The sequence below is a fragment of the Xiphias gladius genome, chromosome 20, assembly GCF_016859285.1.
Source record: "Xiphias gladius isolate SHS-SW01 ecotype Sanya breed wild chromosome 20, ASM1685928v1, whole genome shotgun sequence".
Taxonomy (NCBI): Eukaryota; Metazoa; Chordata; class Actinopteri; order Istiophoriformes; family Xiphiidae; genus Xiphias; species Xiphias gladius.
In genome coordinates, this window is record NC_053419.1 from 3,361,262 (window position 1) to 3,383,698 (window position 22,437).

The 22,437-nt window shown below is 39.9% G+C and overlaps 1 protein-coding gene across 2 annotated transcripts; it reads left to right on the plus strand.

The window, feature by feature from the left end:
* The first annotated feature begins 314 nt into the window (after nucleotides 1-314).
* On the plus strand, nucleotides 315-21,981 carry mfsd14ba (major facilitator superfamily domain containing 14Ba). 2 transcript variants are annotated; one of them, XM_040156943.1, is made up of 13 exons: nucleotides 315-491; nucleotides 1,261-1,445; nucleotides 6,682-6,780; nucleotides 8,654-8,716; nucleotides 8,995-9,122; nucleotides 9,515-9,629; nucleotides 10,845-11,063; nucleotides 11,452-11,565; nucleotides 12,500-12,571; nucleotides 12,885-12,997; nucleotides 14,772-14,869; nucleotides 15,110-15,273; nucleotides 18,567-21,981. In XM_040156943.1, exons 2-13 carry the CDS (start codon nucleotides 1,371-1,373, stop codon nucleotides 18,837-18,839), a joined length of 1,533 nt encoding a protein of 510 aa, XP_040012877.1. In that variant the 5' UTR covers nucleotides 315-491; nucleotides 1,261-1,370; the 3' UTR covers nucleotides 18,840-21,981. The 2 variants fall into 2 exon arrangements, with proteins under 2 accessions (XP_040012877.1, XP_040012878.1); XM_040156944.1 differs by lacking the exon at nucleotides 315-491 and having other exon boundaries at nucleotides 1,134-1,445.
* The last annotated feature ends 456 nt before the right edge of the window (nucleotides 21,982-22,437 follow it).

Here is a 22,437-nt window from a genome sequence, read left to right on the forward strand (position 1 = left end):
AATATACAGTATGTGTGCAAAATGCTGGAATTGGAAATTTATGTTAGAGACTGCTATTGCCGTACCCACCATTGGGGTCACCGCGGTCTGGACCTTGGTATTTTTTCAAGGTGTGCACAATAAAAGTGGAATAACTGCCTAAAAATAACTCACCCATGGCTGCGAAGATATTGCATAACACCAAGATAGCCGACTTTCTCATCTGATCACTGGCTTCATTGTTTCTTTGTGGGGGAGTGGAGTCAATGATCTTGTTGTTTCTACAAAATCTTCACTGAACACAGGCTTTTTTGATTTTGTCAACAAACCGGACAGGCACCTGGATCCTCCGAGGCCTGATAGAGGCAACTAGAGAATTTTACTGGTGGACTGCTTGTAGTTCAGTGTCATTCCTCCCAAAGACATCGTCTGACAAAAGGCTCCTGTGTCTCGATCTAAGTGCAAGCAGTGACAATCATCAGTTTTTTGAGCAGCCTCAGAAAAGAAGAGAGGTAAGTCAAAGGAGTACCAGTTAGCTGGTAGACGTATAGAGTTGTACAGGAGATGAGTCAGTGTTTCTTGATATGATAAGCATCGACATTCGGATCATACATGGTGAGTTATCCATGCCTCAACATCATCTGAAGAAACACAACTTGTTAACTGAAAATAGTTTCAGGTTCACTGTGGTGCGTTCAGAGTAAAGAGGGAGAGAGAGAGCATGAAGGTGTCAGGGCAGGGAGAGCGTGTGACATGGACGTGAGTGAGAAAAGGAGCAAATATTGATGGGTGAGTCTGATTAACGTCATCAGAAAAGTCTAATGGTTGCACTTTATTAATCCCTAATCTCTGCCATTACATACAGTGAAACAAGAAAAAATGAAAAGGACAAAACAGAGCAATGTGGCACGATACACGATTAGACATTATTTTAAAAATAAATAAAAAGTTCATCCTATGTGTTAGTGAATTTTTACATATTTTACAATAGCAGGAAGTGAAGTTTCTGAATTTTATTTCGGGGGCCCGAAATTGCCCCCTTGGGAGGTTGGGTAAAACCCGTGAGGTCTGTGGTCAGTGTCGGGACTCGTACAGTTTTCGCTTTTGTTCGGAAAAGAAGCGCACACCGAACCGGAAGTCCGGTGCTAGTTGTGTTTCACTTGACGCTGTCAGAGAGCTCACCAGGCGCGCTGCGAACTGTCGAGGGGACCGGACGGACACTGCCGGGAGAAGTTGTTGGATACTATCTGTCACAGTTCACCCTCTGTTATTATCCTTTAGCTCGGATTAGCCTCCTCGGGGCTAAAGAAGGAAACATCCTGGAAACACCCGGGGAACCGCGGATATCCACGCGGCATGGGTGCTTCGTGACCCGCAGCAGGTGTGAAGAGATGGCGGGGGAGCCACCGGCGGGCGCCGGCCGGGTGGTGCTGGTCAAGAAGATCGTCATGAAGGATGGAGCACCGGTGGGTGGATGGCCCGCCATTATACTCATATTTTCTTATTGCTTTATCAACCTGTATGATTGTTTATCCAGGAGATTTTATATTAATTTTCCAGTTGTGTAGGCTGTATATTAAATTCACTCCAACCACACGCACGGTACGCCTCAGAATTCCGCATCTAGTTAGTATAATCGTTTTGGGTAGATTTTTTTTTTTTAAATAATAGTAATAATAATAAATAAATAAATAAACAAAACACTCAGTATGCTTGTGACATAACCGGGTGTTAAAACACATGACGAATGGCCGATTTATAAATTCAGTGGTGCATTAAAAAGGGGACATTCATGTTATTTTCACAGCAAAACCACCAGAAATAGGATCATTGGACAAGTAAAGCCGCTTAAAACAGCTCAGATTTTCTCCATTGACGATTCCCAGCGCGGCTTGCTGCTTTTAAGAGCGTCACCTTGACAAAGTAGAACTGATCAAATGTTACAGACGATAAAATAAATGAACGACTGGAGCGGAAAACGAGCCCCGAACAGAGCCCGGCTGGTCCAAAATGGCTGTTCTAGTGGGCTGCAGAGCAGAGCAGGTTCACCGTGGCGCCATCAGGCAGCTCGGCTTAGTGGTGCTGATGTGGTCAGGATGGATCCCTTATCTGTTACGTAACAGCCCTCCGCCTGAAACACGCCGAGGGCAGGCGCAGACTGCAGATTCAAGGCTCCGCCAGCGTCCATTTTAACATCCCCCACGAGAAAACAGTCGGACGGTCACATTGTTGTAGGACCACCTAGAGCTACGCTGTAGTCTGAAACTGACTTTCTAATAGAAATGAAATGTCAGAGAAAACGGATACTTGCTGTCAAAATGACTTTGTCTCAGATTGTCTTGTTACAGCATCAGGCAAACATGTCAAAACATTGTCTGATTCCAGCTTCTCCACTGTGAGGATTTGCTGCTTTTCTCTGTTTTACACCATTGCAAACTGAATATCTTGGGCTCTGGACTGTTTATCGGACCAAACGGGACATCTGAGGACCTTGGGATATGGCAAATTGTGATGAGCATTTTAAAGAATTTCCTGGCATTTTATAGACTGAACAATTAATAAAAACGAATGAATAAATATAATGAAAAAATTCAATAAAAAACAGGAATTGATAATGAAAATAATCAACATTAACATTAGTTGCGGGCTTACATAGAGCATAAAGACACTCAAGGAGATGGATTAGTGAAATGACAGTCTTTGTGTTTGGGTCTGATAACGGTTAAATAAATAAATGAACAGTTTGAATACGTCAACTTCCACTCTGGGCAACCGTGAAGGACATTTTTCACTATTTTTCACTATTTAATTTTTAGTAGCAGCCCTTAATACTAGGATTTCCCCCAAGAGATCCTGACACAGCAGGTCTAGTGATGAATTTACTGAGTAGATAGTGGTTTAGCCGCAGTCATTAATTTTAGGCCATTTGCTATGTGACATAGGTCCTCTTTTTTCTGTGAAAGTTAATGAGTTATTTTATAAAAGTGTGTTATTTTTTTTATGATGATGTTAGTGAAAGGTGGTCTTTGTTTCAGGCTAGGTTGCCCACCTGCCCTTTTAAAAACAGTCGCTAATATGCTATACACTTGTAGTGTAACTCTAGTAAGAGCAGCACACTGATTGATCGCAAAGGCGGAATACACTGAGGGCAGCTTGAAAAGTATCAGCTCATCAGAATACAAGACTGTCCATTTTCCCAGCATTAATGTGCATCAACCCTCCAGAAAAGCAGCTATTTTATCACATTCACTCTCTGGATCAACGCATTCCCTATATGGCCAATATACTTTACGTTGTACTTTATATTGGTATGGTGAGTTGCTTCATTGGATTTGAAAATACAAGCACTGTGAATAACTACAATGAATCTATAATTACATTGTTAAATTGGTTTCAGATCATTTCAGACCTCTTACCTTTTTGCACATTTTATTGTTTTGTTAATTACATTTTAAATTGATAAAATTTCCATTTTTGCCCATCATCTGGACTCAACATAGTTTAGAAAGACACACACCTGTGTATATAAGGTCCCATAATTCCCACCGCATGTCAGGATAAAAATGAAGCCATGAAGTCCAAGGAACTCTCTGTAGACCTCTGCGAAAAACTTGTGTTGACGCATAGATCAGGGCAAGGGTATAAAACCATTTGTAAAGCTCTGAGTGTTCCCAGGAGCAGAGTGGCCTCAATAATTGTGAAATAGAAGCTGTTTGGAACCACCAAGACTCTTCCTAGAGTTGAAGCCAGAAGGGCTTTCATCAGGGATGTGACCAAGAACCCAACTCTAACAGAGCCTCAGAAGTCCTCTGCAGAGGTGGGAGAACCTGCCGGAAGAATGAACATCTCAGCAGTAGTCCATCAATCAGGCCTTTATGGTAGATGGGCTAGATGGAACCACTTAGAGTAAAAGGTGTATGACAGCCTGCTTCGAGTTTGCCAAATAGCATTTAAAGAACTCAGAGGGCATGAGGAAAATGATTGTCTTGTCTGATGAGACAAAAACTGAACCCTTTGGGCAGAACTCCAAACACTTTGTCTGGCAAACACCAGGCACTACTCTTCACATGGCCAATACCATCCCAACAGTGAAGCATGGTGGTGGCAGCATCATGCTACTGACACTGGGGCAACAGTTCGCCTTTCAGCACCACAGTGACCCGAAGCATACAGCCAAGACAACACCGGAATGGCTTTGGGACAAATCTCTGACTGTGTATGAGTAGCCCAGCCAAAGCCCAGACTTAAACCCCATAGAACACATTTGGAGAGACCTGAGGATGGCAGTTCAGACACTTCCCATCCAACCTGACGGATCCTGAGAGGATCTGCCAGGAAGAACGAGATAAACTGCCCAAATCCAGATGTGCAAAGCTTGTACAGATTTACCCAAGAAGACCCAAAGCTGTAATTGTTGCCAAAGGGGCTTCTACAAAGTACTGAAATCTCTCATGTACTGAATACTTTTGTAAATGAGAGATTTCAGGGTTTTTTTTTATTTTTAATACATTTTCAAACAATTCTAAAAACCTGTTTTCACTTTGTCATTATGGGTTATTGAGTGTAGATTAATGGGCAAAATATTTCAGACTTGACTAAAGTGTTTGACCAACCAGATAGAGTGATTTTGTCATCCATAGCTAAGAACTGTCCAAGTCCAAGATGATGTCTTCAGATATTTTGATTAGTCCAACCAGCAGCCCAAAACCCAAAGATAATCAGTTTACAATGATATAAAAGAGAGAAAAGCTGCAAGCCCTTACACTGGAGAAGCTGGCACCAAAGAATGTTGAGTGTTTTTGCTTGAAATTAAACAATTAATTGATCAATAAAATTGTAAGTGATTAAAATTCTCTACGTCGACTATTAAATGTGTTGACTAATCATTACAGCAGAAGACCAAACAATACATACACGTTACTTCTTCCTTTTGGTTGTAGAAGGAGACACATAATTTATCACAGTTTCTTTAAAATATTAACTGGATTACAGTATGTAGACAAATACTACCATGTCACTGTTAAATATAGAGAATTAAATTTAAAAAAATCTAATCTGCCGCGTTTCAGGTATCAAAGGTAACCAAAAAAATCTGAAAATAAAGGAAAACGTCACCCCTGTAAAGGTCTTGCTCTAATATCAAACAGACTCCCACCTGCTGACATGAAAATCTATAGTACACGAGCAGGGAATAACTACATTATCTAAGTAATCTAAATCTTTGTTTGTAGAATGTATGATTATTCAAACTAACGACAGAAAATAGTTCATATCTCCACCTAAATCCTTTGTATCTGTATCAGAAGGCTGATAATCATTTAATGTGCAGGACTCCAGTTTAATACTCGCTCTATTTTAATCAGCCAAAATGTTCAGCTATGTTGGGTTTGGCTTTATTTCCTTTAATGTATAAGTGCCACCATAAAAGAATGGAATTATGCAAAGGTTATAATCTGTGTGCTGTCATATACATTTTTTGTATTTATTGGTCTCTATAGTTAAAATTATGCCTTATTGCTTGTAAATGCTATTAAATTATGTTAAAGGAAAATTCCAGATAACACATATCTATGTTTGCTTTTTTGTAATCTTGGTTAGATTTTCTGACAGCATTGAAATCTGTTGCAAGATGGGTCCAAACTGAAATACCTAACAAAAATTTTGCAAGCATACATTTTTGCCAAGGTAGAAGGCACCCGAAGTCTGAGTCATTTTTTACACCGGTCAGCAGTGGTCCAAGCTGTAGCAGTGACGATAATGTTTTGCTTTTCTTGCTTCTTGACAAAAGAAAAAGAAAGTTTGGAACTCACTCAGTCTTGAAAAGGCAACCACAGGTTAGTGAGTTTCAGCGACAGGTGGTATGTTTGAAGAAGGATCATAATGCTTTTATAAGTTTGTAGGGACAAAAAATCTGTGGTGTATAAGAAACTTGCAAAGAAGACTCATTTCAGTTCCTGTCATTCACTTTAATCTAGCGACTTTTGTTGTAATTGTGGTCTCAACCTTTGGTGATGGCTCAAATAATTCAACAGCAGGTAGGTTGACAAATGATGACAAACTCATGCAGTTGTCTCTCCTGCAATCTCGTGACGTCATTAAACAGACACTGATTTCATTGGGTGAACCCTAACTTCTAACAGTGAAATTTTAGAAGAAACAACAACTCCGTAAGTTCTTCTCCATCACATGAAATCACACCTTTGAAGTGCAAGAATCAACAAACGCACAAGAAATTGTGCTTGGTTTTGTGCAAATACAAACTTTATAGAAATGAACTGAAAACAGTGGTTGCCTAGAAAGAAGTTATTCAAATCTAAAACCTGACAGATGATTTAGAAAATGATCAGCTTCGATGAAATGGGCCAGACCTTGAAGTTGAAAGGGGTACTCCATCAATTTCCTTTCACAATGGTATTGGACCTGCAAGAAACAAATTTGTGCAGCAGAGGCCAGTATTCCCGGAGTAGGGCACAACCTCCAAAGCTACTGGATACTATAATTCCCATAATTCAATTCGATGCCACGGAAGACATTATACAACTAATTTCAGAGACCGAGCACTACTAGCTACAATGAGTAAACTGATTATCTGTAAAATTGGTCGAGTACCACTGTAATTGTAGAGTGACGATCTGAGTCACATTAATGTAATGTAGTAGTGATTATAATGTGTGTGTTTGTGTGTGTGTCCGTGTGTTTCAGCTCCAGCAGGGTATCGGCAGGCCCAGCGTGTATCACGCGGTGGTGGTGATCTTCCTGGAGTTCTTTGCATGGGGTTTACTCACCACACCCATGCTAACTGTGAGTAACACTCTGTGGGGGAGGGAAGATGGTGGTCTCATGTTTGCGTCAACATCCAACCAGCTAATGGGGTTCATACAGAGCAATGGCGGCCAGGCTTCAGCTCCCATGTGGAGAAGGCCGCGTATTAGATGATAAAATCTGTGATAATTTCATGACTCGTCACATCATGTCAGTAGTGTCACTATAGAGGTGATTAGATAGATTTTATTTTTGTTGATCGGATTTTTCCTGATTCAAACCATCATATTGTTTACATTATAGTTTATTTTTGGCTGGACTGGCCACGGTCAAGCGTAACATCCTTGATTGTTCATGAGTGAGCGATTGAGTAAGTGATAGAGTTGAGTGCGTGATGAAGTTACATCATTGGTCGGCTGGCCAAGTGTCGGCGTTTCCCCATTTGCTGTTGCTCTTTCAAAACGAATTGGCGCAAACACTTTGTATGACATCATCGGGGGGCGTTTACATGCAATGTTGCCAACTTAGTGTCTTTGTTGCTAGATTTACCGACTTTTTACACCCCTTTAGCGTCTGCTTTTCTAAATCATCTAGCGACAAATCTAGCAACTTTTTGGACAAACCATAGCTACTTTCTGCAGAAGAGAGTCGCCAGTATTTCCCCGTGACTGCAAGCTTGGGCTTTCCCATCGCACTCTCTCCTCTCTATGCATCTCATTGATTTGAGCGCATGGCAGCTGACACAGATGTGAATGAGCTTCTGACTTTCTCTCTGAGTGATCATTTAACAAGTAAACAAAGCTGAAACACAGCACAGCCGTTGTCTTTCCCTTATGTGTATGGTGATTTTGTCAGACGACGTCACAGTTATAAAATGAGGATTTTAGCAGAGCAGAGCAGCAGCTTGGAAATGGCTTGGAGGGACTGCTAGTTAACGTAGTCTGAATGGGCCGCGTTTCATTCATTATTTTATACTTGTTCCGTTGTCTGACAACAGAAACAGAAAAACATGTAAATGAGAACAGCTTTGTGGGAATTCAGCTGTATTAAATTACTGCATATATGAGAACAGAGAGTAGGAGAGAAGCAAACCGAAAAAGGGCTGAAACTGCATGATACTAGGCAGAATGCAAAAACAATGTGATGATGTCATGAATATGCTAATTAGTGTATTGCGTCATTGTGCAACATTAAGCGACTTTTTAAATTTTTAGCTACTTTCTATTGAAAATACTTGTTTACAGCAGTTCTGCAAGTTTTCAAGTGCATCCTCAATTTCCCACATTGATACACAGTCCAGCCATATACTAAGTTTTGACCTAGTCTTGTTTAGACAGAGTTCTTAGGTAAATTTTTAAGTGAAAAAAATTAAATGTACAGTCACTTTATTATATTAACTGATTTTGGTTCCAGTCTTTAGTGTTCACTGCAACAGCATTTCTTTGGAAAGAACATACAGTAATTTCATCATCCAGTCATCCTAAAATTATAGAGCTGTAGTTACTAGAGCCTGAAAGCTATACCGATTTGAGAAAAAAAAAAAAAAATGTATATATTATACATATTCAAACTGTTCATTTATATATATGTATATATTAGTGTATATATATATATATATATAGTATATATGTGTGTGTGTGTGTGTGTGTGTGTGTGTGTGTATATGTATATATATATACACACACACTAACCCTTGAAAAGTGATTGGAAAGTTTTTGTGGAACATACATAGGTTTTTTCTTTCTCCATCATTGTGCATGGTACAAATAGTTAGTAAATTGTTTGCATTTTGTGGAACAAGATAAAAAGTTTGAATATTTTTATCTTGCTCCACAAATAAGTGTGTTTGTGGTTTTTTTTTTTTGCTAAAACTGGTTTGTATAGGTTTTAGAAATGTTTTTTCTTTTCGTAGGTTTTACATGAAACATTTCCCCAGCACACGTTCCTGATGAATGGACTCATTCAGGGTGTGAAGGTAAGAACTTCCAGCACTTCAGTTTTTTGACTCATGCTGTAGATATTCACATATTTAAGAAGAGTACTCCAGTGATTTCGGCATTATTTAATGGGATTCACAGACTGTGATGTACTAAGCATGACTAATAAACTGATCTTAGTGTTTAAAAGATTAATCCATGTGGAATGTTGTTGATTGTTCATATGAGACAAAACATAATATATTTTACTGTTGCAGACACTTCCATTACGCAAGGGCCGTTTATGTTGTCACTGACTCCGCCTCTTCCTGTCAAGGGTCTGCTGTCATTCATGTCTGCTCCTCTGATTGGTGCTCTGTCGGACGTGTGGGGCAGGCGCTCCTTCTTGTTGGTCACCGTCTTCTTCACTTGCGCTCCGATCCCTCTGATGAGGCTCAGCCCCTGGTAGGACTCACTGTTTTCTGCTGGCGCAATAAAATTACTGCCATACAAAGAGATGCAGCGATGAAAAATGTTAACAGATGAAAACTTCAGATATATGTGGACATAAAGTAAATATAAATCACCCCTAAACCATCAGGTTTTCCATTTTCTCAGTTTGTAAAGTGTTCAGTTGTGAGCCAATGGATCAAAAACAAATCAAATGATCAATCTTAAGATGAGATACTTGCTGGGTCCTCCAATATGCCTCAGAAAAGTCAATCTACAGTTTTCATTCATTCACAGGAAAGTTACAAGTTTAAAGTTCTTGCTTGGTTTGAAGAAACTGAGAAAACTGATTGTCTGCTTGAAACTGAAGCTGTTCAGAGTTTTTCTCACACCTGCTCATCCTCCAGGTGGTACTTCGCCATGATCTCCATGTCTGGAGCTTTCTCTGTCACCTTCTCGGTCATCTTCGCCTACGTTGCCGATGTGACGTCGGAAAGAGAGAGGAGTACAGCCTACGGTCTGGTAAGGACTCTTGTTTCACATGTTGTCCCTGAATTTAGAGAAAATAAGTAATTGTCTTTCCGAAATGTATGAGAAAAACGGTCTCTTGAGAGCATCTGTAAAGTGTCACAAAGGACTTGCCAAGGCCATGACCTAAATGTCACGTGACCTCATACTATCAGATGGATGGTGGTGTTGAATGACTGACACTGAGTCTGCAACCCCAGAGCAGAAACTGACATGTCAGCTTGATCAGAGTACAGACAGAAGCTCAGAATGGCAAAATATCTGAGGACACAACCACCTTCACGTTTGTGTTTATTTCCCATTTACTTTATACGTCATTTGGACAAAGTGATACCTGCTGCAGTTTGGGCTACTGTGTCATTGCCACTGTAAAATTTCGACAGTTACAATGACGAATGTTTCTTTAGGACTTTAGGATGCTATAAAGCTGGAAAAATGTCAGATAAGACATAGAAACATCAAGACAAAAACATAAAACATTCAGTGTGTAGATGTATCAAAACCTTGGTGCAATAAAAGATCTGAGTATGCTCAGATACTCACAGTGCATATAAAAAAGTAAAAGGATAAATATGCCCCTTGTACTGAGCAGATCGTGATGATAATATAAACCAGTATGGACATCATGACTTCTGGTATCATTCTATGCAATGAACATTTGTTACCAACCTTTTGCTAATATCAGTTACATTTAATGCTCACAAAATGAAATTCACTAAGAAAAGCTCCTTTTATATTAGTGTGATCAGACAGTTGCCATTATGTTTCTCGTCATCATTCAGTCTGACATTGTGTTCATGGAAGCTGTTTTCTGTCAGAAGTGAGTGAAGCATTCGTCCGGTCAACGTCATTTTCAGCCGAAGCTGTGGTAGTGGTTCCTCAGAGCGCTTAGTTTAGCGGTTTTCACAACAGTTGATGAAATGTGCCATGATGTAGCATGATGGTTTTAGCTGTGCATATTCTTCATAGAGCTTCATAGACCTGCTAGCTACACTAGGCTGACTCTTCAGACTCTATTTTGTAGTATTTTCTGACTGACAGGAGTAGAGAGTGACATCTACCCGTACTGCTCCACAAACTGGTTCACATTATATAGTTTTCATGAGCCTCTGCCATCATTTTGATGTGATTTACTTCCGACCTCTAAAATGACTCTCCTGCATTTCTCTCTCTCTCTCTCTCTCTCTCTCCCTACTCTTAACCCTCTAGGTGTCAGCTACTTTTGCGGCCAGCCTGGTGACGAGTCCAGCCATCGGGGCTTATCTGTCCGCCTGGTACGGGGACAACTTGGTGGTTCTGGTGGCAACACTGATCGCTCTGGCCGACATCTGCTTCATCCTGCTGGCCATGCCTGAGTCTCTGCCGGACAAGATGAGGCTCAACACCTGGGGGGCACCCATATCCTGGGAGCAGGCCGATCCCTTTGCTGTCAGTAACAAATAACATTGAGTATAGTACCTGATTCGTAGGTTGAATAATGAATTTATAGCAGACTGATTTGTTTTACTTTTACGTTTTTGGACACGGTATGTAGAGTGGAGGCGTGGGGGAAGGCACCTCAATGTTCCTCAACACAGTTACATTATTTTAATAATTTCACGATGCTATAGGATCACAGTTCATATGGAAGCCCTTTACTGCTATGGTAATAATAAAATAACATTAGACAGTGGATATGAGACAGATCTACTTTCCAGCCTGTAACATTGACCCTCTGAGTCACAGGCATTAACTGATGACTAACTGATCATCTGACAACCGCTGTTGTATTCCTTGCCTCTCTGTCCCTCCCTCTGTCTGTCTCTCTCTCCTTCAGTCTCTGAGAAAGGTGGGTCAGGACTCAACTGTCTTACTGATCTGTATCACTGTGTTCCTGTCTTACCTGCCGGAGGCCGGACAGTACTCGAGCTTCTTCCTCTACCTGAGACAGGTGAGCAGGGATTCTCTGCATATGCCAGCATTATTGCTATCACTTCTACAACTCCTATTTAAAGCCACTGTGTGTAGAATTCAAGGAATTTGGGAAATTTATGTTAAGATTTTGTGTACACAAATTAAAAGATGTCTAATGTCCCTTAAGTCTAAGGGATGCCAAAGATGTTGTTGAACAGTTATTCTTGAAGCTTTTATTAATAATCACTGCACGTGCATGGGACCTGTTTGGTAAGACCCCAACACCGCCGTATCCTTCCAGGTCCTCAATTCAACCTTAACGACTAGTTTTTGATCAGACCTGTCAAAAACCGACAGTTACTAAATATGATGTACGGATAAACTTAAACAAAACAAAGCTGACTGGTGAGGACAATGCTGACCTACCGATCGTACGCCTCAGTGGTCCTGTTATTACGCCATCACTTGTGCTCATATTAATTAAAATTTTCAACCTCTGGCAGAATGTAGAAAACAGATCAGGTAGTTCCACTTGTGAGCTAAACAACTGTCAGCCTACAGTATAGCTAAGCTGTCCTGTCTGTCTAAAATCCTAGAACCTCCAAAAATCTTGATATTAATTCAAAACTTGTTCTAAGTTCCCAAAAGACAAAAATGTATGTATTTCAAGACCATGGATCTTTGATGTTCCCACTAGCAGCAGATTGTCTTACTAATCTCATGTTGAACACCGTGCTAGGTGGAAAACTAACCCGTTTCCAGTACTGTGCACCATACTACTGGAATGAACTCTTAAACAAAACACTAATTCCTCTCTGTTTTGTTTCGACACGCGGTCATACTTTGGATTTTAGCCGTTGCACAACATTGTGTTGCCTTTGACATCCCTTAAACATATGTTGAAATGAAATGAACACCTGCCAGGCTACTCGAAAAGTAACAATAATAATCATTTCTGTCTGTCTCTCCAGGTCGTAAATTTCTCCTCCACAACCATTGCTGTTTTTATTGGAGTGGTGGGCATTCTCTCCATTGTAGCACAGGTAACACGCACAACCACTGTGGAGTATATTTATTTACACATAGGTCATTTAAAGTTCTAAATATCCAGATTAAATCGAGATGTGACTTAATACTTCTTTGTTTACACGTTGCCATATGCAGTATATATGCGTCTTTGTCACCCACATGACAAATCTGTGCCAAGTGAACTGAAATGGAAAGTTAAAAGGGACACAGATGATCAAATATGCTCATACTAATACAACCTACTTTTACTACTTACTGTAATAATAAAAGTAAATAAATGGTACAAATTTCATATTAAATATTCCCATCCTCCCTCTTTCTCCTCAGACTCTCTTCCTCACTCTCCTGATGAGAACTCTGGGTAATAAGAACACTGTTCTGTTGGGTTTGGGCTTCCAAATCCTTCAGCTGGCCTGGTACGGCTTTGGATCGGAGCCATGGTGAGATCTGAGTGTGTGTTCGTGTGTGCGTATGTTCTCAGTTTATTTGTGAGGCTGTATTCATTGCACAGGTCTAAAGTGGCTTTTAGACAGTGAGATATTACTGCTGCGTTGGCATTTTGTATCTTGATTGGGCAACAGCAGGGAGCGAATCCACCTACCAACTGCCTAAGATCCTACCAGTGATTTGCACTATATGTTACAGGTTATGCCATCCACCTATTCTGATCTCATAATCTTAGCAAATAGAGTGAGTTGTAGTTTAAAATAGAGGAAATGTTTAGCATTATGGCATGATCAATATAGCTGCCTATATCATAAAAACTGCTCATTGGCCCAGACTGGATAATCAGACGTAGTAACTGATGATTTCATTGACTGACATGTGAGTTCACTGCTGATGAAGAGGAGTGTAATTCAGGGAACTCAGGTACCAGTAAAAGTTGTTCCCGCACTGTTACCCTCAGTGTGGTTTCTGTGGTTGTTTGGGATTGTTATTTGATAGGAGGCTTCAACAATGAACTGATCATTCGTTAAGCCCCGCCCCTCGGGTATACTGTTGCGACACCTGTCTGCCCCCCCCCCACGACACATAGTTCACAATAACAGTGGCAGACTTACCTATTGAAAGTTTGTGTCATTTTTGAAATGAGAGGTCACTGATTGTGAGACAGAGGTAGACAAAAGCAGTGTCTCATTTCTAGCCAGCAGCGGTCGATCCTGTCGGCTGAGATGCCGCCTTTGTAAGCAGGTTTTATCAGTTCTAGCCAGCTAGCTTATTAAGCTAAAGTTGGTTTCACAGGATGGTTGAAACACTGTGTCCGGCTGACTTTTAAATGTTTCCGGCTGACTTGTATTAAACAAAAACCCTGTTGAAGGGGACTCGAAAAGGCACTGGATGACTACAGACATGATAATATGCACTGAGGCTAAAGCTACATGTTCCAGACAAAAAGTGGGCATGACATGGAAATAAAGGATGGTCATTGTTCTTACGCTCGAGTGTAGAGGTAGTTGATCCTAGTATTATAAGAACGATAAGGAACATTGGAAGATAAAACTGTGTTTTTCTTGTAACGTAATCCTGTTTACCTGCTAAGATTACATATTCGTTTGCATTTTCAAAGTGAATGTCTTCAGTTTGAATGTCCCAAGAGAAAAGTCTTCAAGGATGAGGACTAACAGATGTGTTTGGTGAACATAACAATCTCAGCTAACATTTGCTGGAGGTTAAATGTTCCCCAAATTCAATAAAGAGCAGGACAGAACTGTGTATATTAGCCCACAGTGAACGTGCTAGGTGTGAAAAGGGTTTTTTTAATGTATCCTGTAACCCCAACTAACCTAGTTAATTAACAATATACGCTATATAACAATAGAACAATATATGCTAAGCTTTGATTGGATAATCGCTTTTTCTGAAGATGGGTTAAGTGATCATGTCAATTGATAATCAACATACATTTTGTCATTAATCAATAATTTATATATAAAAAATTATAATTTCTTTCTTAAGGAACATAACTCAACAACAGTACAGTCATTTCAGATTTCATGTAACTTTTACATCGCCCCAGTTATCATCCACATCATTCACACTGACAGCTGACAGCAAGTAAAGATGGAGGACAGATGTGATGCATACATTCATGTTCAGTGGAGGCATCTTTCTTCATCTATCGTTCAGTGAGACTGCTCAGACTGATGTCAGATACTCAACACAGTGAAAAATAATATGGACAATATCCATATTTGTGTGTATGTGTGTTGACAGGATGATGTGGGCAGCTGGTGCTGTAGCAGCGATGTCCTCCATCACCTTCCCAGCTGTTTCTGCTCTGGTGTCACAGTCTGCTGACCCTGATAAACAAGGTGACAAAGAAAATCTACTCCCCTCTCCTCTGAGCTCCCCTCCTCTTCTCCTCCTCTTTTCTCTTCTCCTCTCTTCTCTTCTGCCTACCTCATCAGATCAATAGGTCATTGTGTTACCATAGATTTCTCTGATGGAAGCATGTATTACTAGACCAGGCAGTGAGATCAGTCCAGTGCCAGCTAAATATATCAGAACGTTCAGAGTTCACTGTAGGCATGACCTGTCTCCTCCGCCTGCAGGCGTGGTTCAGGGGATGATCACTGGAATCAGAGGTCTGTGTAACGGTCTGGGTCCAGCTCTGTATGGATTCATCTTCTTCCTCTTCAATGTTGAGCTCAACACCATGGACCCCATCCAGGGAGACTACAACATTGACCCCCTGCCTCTGCAAAGTCCCACTGAGGTACTGTTGTGTTCTGGTCTGCTCTCCTTCATCGTGATTTGTCAGAGCTGTAACAATGATCCATGGTAGTGTGTGAAGTTTGGGATTGTGGGACGGCCCTGTAGCCAGGGAAAAGGTCTTTAATGAGCATCTGACTTACCAGGGTGAGCCCTTATTTATTTATTTATTTATTTATTTGGCATTCAGATCATTAAAAAACAAATTCAAATACTGTCAAACTATTTTATTTGAAATAATAATGTAAATCTGTATAGACATTGGTGTTTTACACGTTAACTTCTGTAAATCTGGTGATGCTGGCTAAAATCCCTTATCCATGAGTAGTCGACTAGTAGTGGTTATGGAAGGCGACTACTTGACTGGTCAAGTGGTTGGTGAAACCCCACAGTCTCAGATTTGCAGTTTTGTGTATGATCGCTCCCGTCTTTAGCCTTCTGTTCCCCCAACTCTGGCAGTTCTGAGTTCAGAGCATGGAGCTTTTTTTTGTAAAATGTTTTTAAGTCCAACTGAAATTAAATTGCATGTTTCTTTCTGCCACAGCATATATATATATATATATGCTCTGAAATTCCCTTTTTGGTGTGCTCTCTATTGAGAAAAAATGAGAACCAAATGGGAGCGATGTAAATTTGATATTTTTGGGTTCATGGAGGCACCCCTTATCCGTGTTAACTATAATCTACATAAATGGAGCACTTGTTTTCATTCAGCCATCAAATTGTTTCAGTTAAACTGTAGTTGCATAAAGCGAAAATGTCACCATTGTATCATAGACAGAGGCTCTCAAGGCCAGACAGCAGGCAGCTACACCAGACAAGAGACAAACCACCAAACAAACGTTCTCCTAGTGGCTCTGCTACTGCCAGTTTGCAGGCTAGATAGCTAATCAGCTGGTCAGCTGCAGCTCATGAAACAACTTCAAACTTACCTGCAAATGCCATCTCAGTCAGTTTAGGTGTTGGTTTGGTCCTGACTCTTCAATACCACTGCTAAAAATACGCCGTCTGCCCATGACTTGTAAGCTGCAGGGCGGGTTTGTTTACCTTCTCCCCCATTTCTCATGATGGGGCTCAGCCTGCCAGCTGCTGTCAGTCAAACACAGACACTCGTCCCTGAGAGGAAATGAAGTGTTTCGGATATTTCCCCAGACCTTTTTCTTCCTTTTAATTATAAATAAATGGACTGCACTTATATGGCGCTTTTCTAGTCTTATCGACCACTCAAAGCACATTACACTACATGCTACATTCACCCCTTCACACAAACATTCATACAGCGCTCTTTTCTATACATAAGACGTTTTCTCAGTGGAAGACCTGCTCTACCTCCTGAGCCACAGCCACCCCTAACTACTGAAAATAAATTTAAAAAACCACTTGCAAAAAACAAGAATTACTGAATATGATTTCAGTTAGTCTGTAGGACCAGATATGTGTATTTATGTCTTGCAGTTCCTCACGGCTACATTGGTGCAGAAACTGTGTTCATTTCATTAATGAAAACTATGATGAAAAAATTAATTCATGACCTATTTTTCACAACAAAAACAAGACTAAAACTAAATTAAAGAAAATAACCTTTGAGAATCGTGACGAAGTGTATTACATTTTCGTTGACAAATTAAAACTAAACGATAATGTGATAGATGGACAAATGGGCAAGTTTTAATGCAGAGTCTTACTCAACATCCTGCATCTGCAGAACCACACACGGTAGCTCCTGATTGACAAAACAGTTTCTTCCGCTGCGAGAGATATCTCTTGTTCAGAAGATGATGCATCTGTCAGTAATGTTATCTGATGTTACCTGTTCTTGGAAGAAACAGATTTGTGGACTAAATGAATTTACAATCCACTGAGAATTAGACAATGAGCAGCAACTGCTGAGACAAACTACAAAAACATGCAGGCAGCACGGCGACATTTATAAAGAGGTAAGATAATGTAACATTAAAATTTATGTTACGTTCAGTCAGCTATCTTTAGTCTAGCTATCAGGAGGAGTGAGTGAACTCCAGGACTAAGGTCGGCGGTCCATCTAAATCATGATCAACAAAGATCACATTATTGATGTTATCTGATGATACCGCATCTCCTTTAGAACTAAACCCAGACGATGAACAGTATTTTAGTGAACAGGTGAGTGAGTCCAGCTTCTGAATGACTCACTGCTCTGCAGTGAGCAGCACAGGTAGCTGCAGTAGTGCTGGGTTAGGAGGAGCAACTGCACTGGATTAGATCAGAGAGAGTGGCTCTGTTCAAACAGACAGAGTTTGGAGATGCTAACTGGATGTACCTAGGTGAGTCAGGTCTGTACCACTGCAGAGCAGAGTGACGCGGGCAGCTACCGAGAGACACCTGTAACCATGGTAACTGTAGAAGAAGATGGCAACAGCTGTAGCATTAAAATGCACTGAAGATATAAAAATTAAAAATGTATGATGAACAGGAGACTAACATGTCACTGACAAAAACTAGACTGAAATGTCTTTAGTTTGTGTTGACTAAAACTAACAAAAATCAATTTGACGAAAACTTATAGACATTTTCCTCAAAAGACGTAAGACTGAAACTAAATCTAAACCATCAAAACTATGCAGAAAGTATAGTTAGCTCCAGGTCACCAATGGATTCTCAAAATGACCCCAGATTTGGTATGCACATCCTGTATGTGCTCCAGATTTTTCTTACCAAATGTGGTGGAACTATGGCACAATGTTGCTCTCAGCTCAGCAGTACGTTGTTTAAATGTCACCAGATGTGGTTTGTACGTCAAGACTGTACGAGTATTTTAATACCAAACCTTTTTACATATTTTAAAATGAATTTATAACATTACTTGGCTTCCCATGGTGTCATGTTGTCATCTGTTTTCTCTCCAGAATGTAGGTTTAGAAATGCCACTAGTTGGCATCATGACACCATGGAGTTCTGAGTGCCCACGGTCAGTGTGCCTTCAACTCGGAGTTGCACCGGGTGCTTGGACCCTAGTATACTCTCTTACAATTCTAGTTTTTCCTTTAAACTGTGAGATCAGCTGGTCATGTATTTGCTGAGGGTGTCTCACAGTCCTTCACTGTCTGATTTCAGAAAAACAAAGAGGTCGGCTGGACAGTTATTTGTCTCCATTTTCTATTGTGTTGCGGATACAACGTTTTTCTCTGACAGCAGGAATATTCCTGTGAATGAATTCAGTATGAATTCATTCATAGCATCAGTCAGAGATTTCACGAGAGCTTCAGAGGAGATTTAGGAACAAATGAGTTTAACTCTTTTTCTGTCTCTCTCTCTCAGCGAGCGCTCATCCCTGGGCCACCCTTCCTGTTGGGGGCGTGTACAGTGGTCATCGCCTTCCTCGTTGCTCTCTTCATCCCTGAGAAACCCTCCTGCTCCCCCTCTTCCTCCCAGCTGTCCCTGAGCGACAAGCCCCACTCCGACAGCAAAGAGTCCATGTCTTCGCTGGCTGGCATCCACATCAACACACCCCTCCCAGGCAGCGATGAGGAGACCCCTCCCACCGCCAGCAATGAGGACTTTGAGCCACTGCTGCAGGACAGTATTGTTTGATGGACACATAGAAGAACCACAGAGGCTGGGCTAACATCATGGTTTCATTGATTGCCATTTCGCAATACATTTGCCGAAGGGCAGGACTAGGTGTACTTTTAAAGTCACAAAATTTGTGATTGATGGCAAGAAGCTCCGATAGTATTCTTTCTTTGCCAGAAGGAGGAACTAACGTATAACTTCACTGACCAGGAGCAGAGACGGAAACATCTTGTAAACGAACAATAAGGATGGTTCTTAAACGAGGGGCAGGAGCAGAGAGCTGCAAATACGATGTCATTATTTGATTGACAGAGAGACTTGTGGGGCCAACAGGGAGACCACAGTTTAAACGGAAACCATCACTCCATTGACAAGAGGAGGGACGAACTGTCTTTTTTAATGGGACGGTTGCGGCCAGTTTTGGGATAAGCCCCCATTAAATCATCTGAAGGGGGAGTAAAGTACGTTTGAGGTTTTCGTGGAAGGATTATTGTTCATCTTAAAGCTTGAAGTTGTTGATTGTTTTTGTGATAAACAAGAAAAGGTGTTTTTACCTTCAGCTGTGTCATTTTGAAGCCGTATTTTAATGTTGTGTTTAATTTCTTACTGGTTATTGTATAAAGGAGACATGTCTGCAAAATATTTACTGCAGCTAAAACATCAGTGTTGATTTATACTGTATTGTTGAAGAACACTTTTTTTGTTACAGTTTTTTCTTTTTGCTAGGGTTAAGGGATTTTTATTCTTTTTAAGTGTACAGTATCTCAACTGCTATGAGCTATTGATGCTAAAGTATGAGTGTGTAGATCTGAGAGATGAGTCAACCACCTGAGATCCAACATGTCAAAATATCAATTTCAATTATTTTCATCTCCCAGTAATTTTCTCGGCCAAGTTTCCTCTTTAATTGTAATTTCTTTAAATTCATTCCAGAAAAAGAAATAGGAAAATGTTGTAATATTTTTGAAAATTATGAGAAACAAATCCTGAATGATACCAAAATTAAGTTAGTTTTTACTCTTAATTTCACCAGTTATTGTCCCCGTTTGTCACTCTACCTCAGATAAGCGTGTTTTTAAATCACACTCAACCTGGATTTATTCGTATTTAATCACTTTTGTGTGATTTTTATATTATAGTCACTTTATGAAAGTGCTGCTGGCTGCTGGCTGTGGTAAAACCTCAGAGCTGCATCTTTGGTGTTTAACTTGTTAGCAGTCCAAGCACCAACAGTGTGTGCTCAGATTTTTATTTTTCATTCCTGTGAAAAGTGGTTCTGTAGCCCAAACTGTTGTAGGTACAAATGTGAACTTTGAAAATGAAATACTAGAAAAACACTTACAGCACAACAGAGTCTCTGATTTGGTGCAAGTCCAACAGTAACAAGCATTGTAACACATTTTTTCCTATTACCTCAGGTTTACATTCTTAAATTGTCACCAATTTTGGTGTCTATCCAGTTGGTGCTAATTGGACAGCAGGTGGCACTGTCATACATTTTTTGAACATTTAATGATAATATTTAGCTCCAGGTCACCAATGGATTCTCAAAATGACACCAGATTTGGTATGCACTTCCTGTATGCACTCCAGATTTTCCGTACCAAATGTGGTGGCACTATGGCACAACATTGCATGGGTATTGTAATACGAAACCTGGAGAAAATCCAACTTTTTAAATTTTGTAAAATGAATTTATAACATTACTTGGCTTCCCATGGTGTCATGTTGTCATCTGTTTTCTCTCCAGAATGTAGGTTTAGAAATGCCACTAGTTGGCATCATGACACCATGGAGTTCTGAGTGCCCACGGTCAGTGTGCCTTCAACTCCGAGTTGCACCGGGTGCTTGGACCCTAGTATACTCTCTTACAAGTCTAGTTTTTCCTTTAAACTGTGAGATCAGCTGGTCATGTATTTGCTAAGGGTGTCTCACAGTCCTTCACTGTCTGATTTCAGAAAAACAAAGAGGTCGGCTGGACAGTTATTTGTCTCCATTTTCTATTGTGTTGCAGATGCGACGTTTTTCTCTGACAGCAGGAATATTCCTGTGAATGAATTTACACTTCAAGCATCAGTCAGAGATTTCAGAGCTTTAGAGAAGATTTAGAAACAAATGCTGAAGAGTTTAACAGTGTATTACTGGCACAGAGTGTATAAAGTTATTTGCTATATGACCTTAAAATGTTAATGTACATCTGAATACTATGGTTTGTATATAATGTAAGGGAAGTGTGGCATTGGCTTGTCTATTGTGGCGTATAAAAAGGTTTTCCTTCAGTTTTTTTTTGTCCTGTGGAGCTCAATGGCACTAACACAGTCTGGGTAGGGGGTTCAGTTCCACTTGTGCAGCCAAACCGTAAAAACCAACAATCATTCTACTTTGGTTTTTCACATTCATTCAGATTATAACTTGAAACTGACAAATAATTCCCCCTTCTTCTGTTGTATACACTGGAGTATGTTTACATGCACGCCAGTATCTTATTCTGTCTTTGGTCATATTTGGTACATGATGTTTAGATGAGACAGAGAAACTGCTTATTTGTATCCCTGCAACTCATTTACATTAAAAAAATTTTTTTTTTTTGACTCGTGCTGGATCAGATCAACTAATCTGCCACTTGTCTTATACAAACTTACACATATCAGCATTTGTATGAGTTCTCCCATCTAATCCCATCAATTTATTTTTAGCTCTGTCATTAATTGAAAAGAAAGTTTCCTTTCATTACCATAATGACAAGGACACCTGTTTTTACTGCCATTATCGTTTGAGATTTTTTGCTTTTTCCTGAGTATACCAGTTTCTTTTGAAATAACCCAAATCACATAATTTAGACCTCTGAAAACAAGATGAATGATTATCCAGGTTTCTGTAGCCAGGAAAGGATGTTTACATGAGCAAATACTCAAAAGCACAGATCCGAAGTAAGATATTAGTGTGCATTCGATTTACTCTGTGTTATTTATTGACAACTGCACCCACTCAGTTAGTACAGCAGCAGTAAAATTGACTCAACAGTTCAAATATTGGACATGGACTGGATGTCTGTCCATGTGATGAAACGAAATGTACATGGGGATTCTCTGTAAATACACCTTGTCTAGTGTCTTGTCTGGAAGTGTACCAGCCACTTGTTGGTTATTGGAAATTAAAACAGAACAACACTTGCACAATGTGTGCCTTATTTCTTTCTTTCTTTCTGTTTTTTCCAAATTCCAGCTGGTTGTTGTTTACGTCCTTGCATCCCCCTGAGAGGAAGAAAGAAGATTTCTCTTTACCCTATTTTTTGTGGTATCTCTGATCTCATTCAAAACCAACAGATATAGATTTTTTTTATTTTTGTTTTGTTGTATGTTTTATGTGTAGGATATGAGACCTTAAAAAAATAACATTCATTCTGCATTTATTTTTTACCCACTTATTTGGTGAGAACATTTTGATAAATTTACTTCTAAAAGAGATCTGAATACATTAACAAAGTGTAAACTGTAATTAATTTTACTTAACTATTAACTATTAACTATAAGCCTACTATTATCATTTGTTAGCTATTACTATTATTAACATTTTTTTTTATTGAAAGAAAGTTGAAATTGAAAGTTCATGCTTG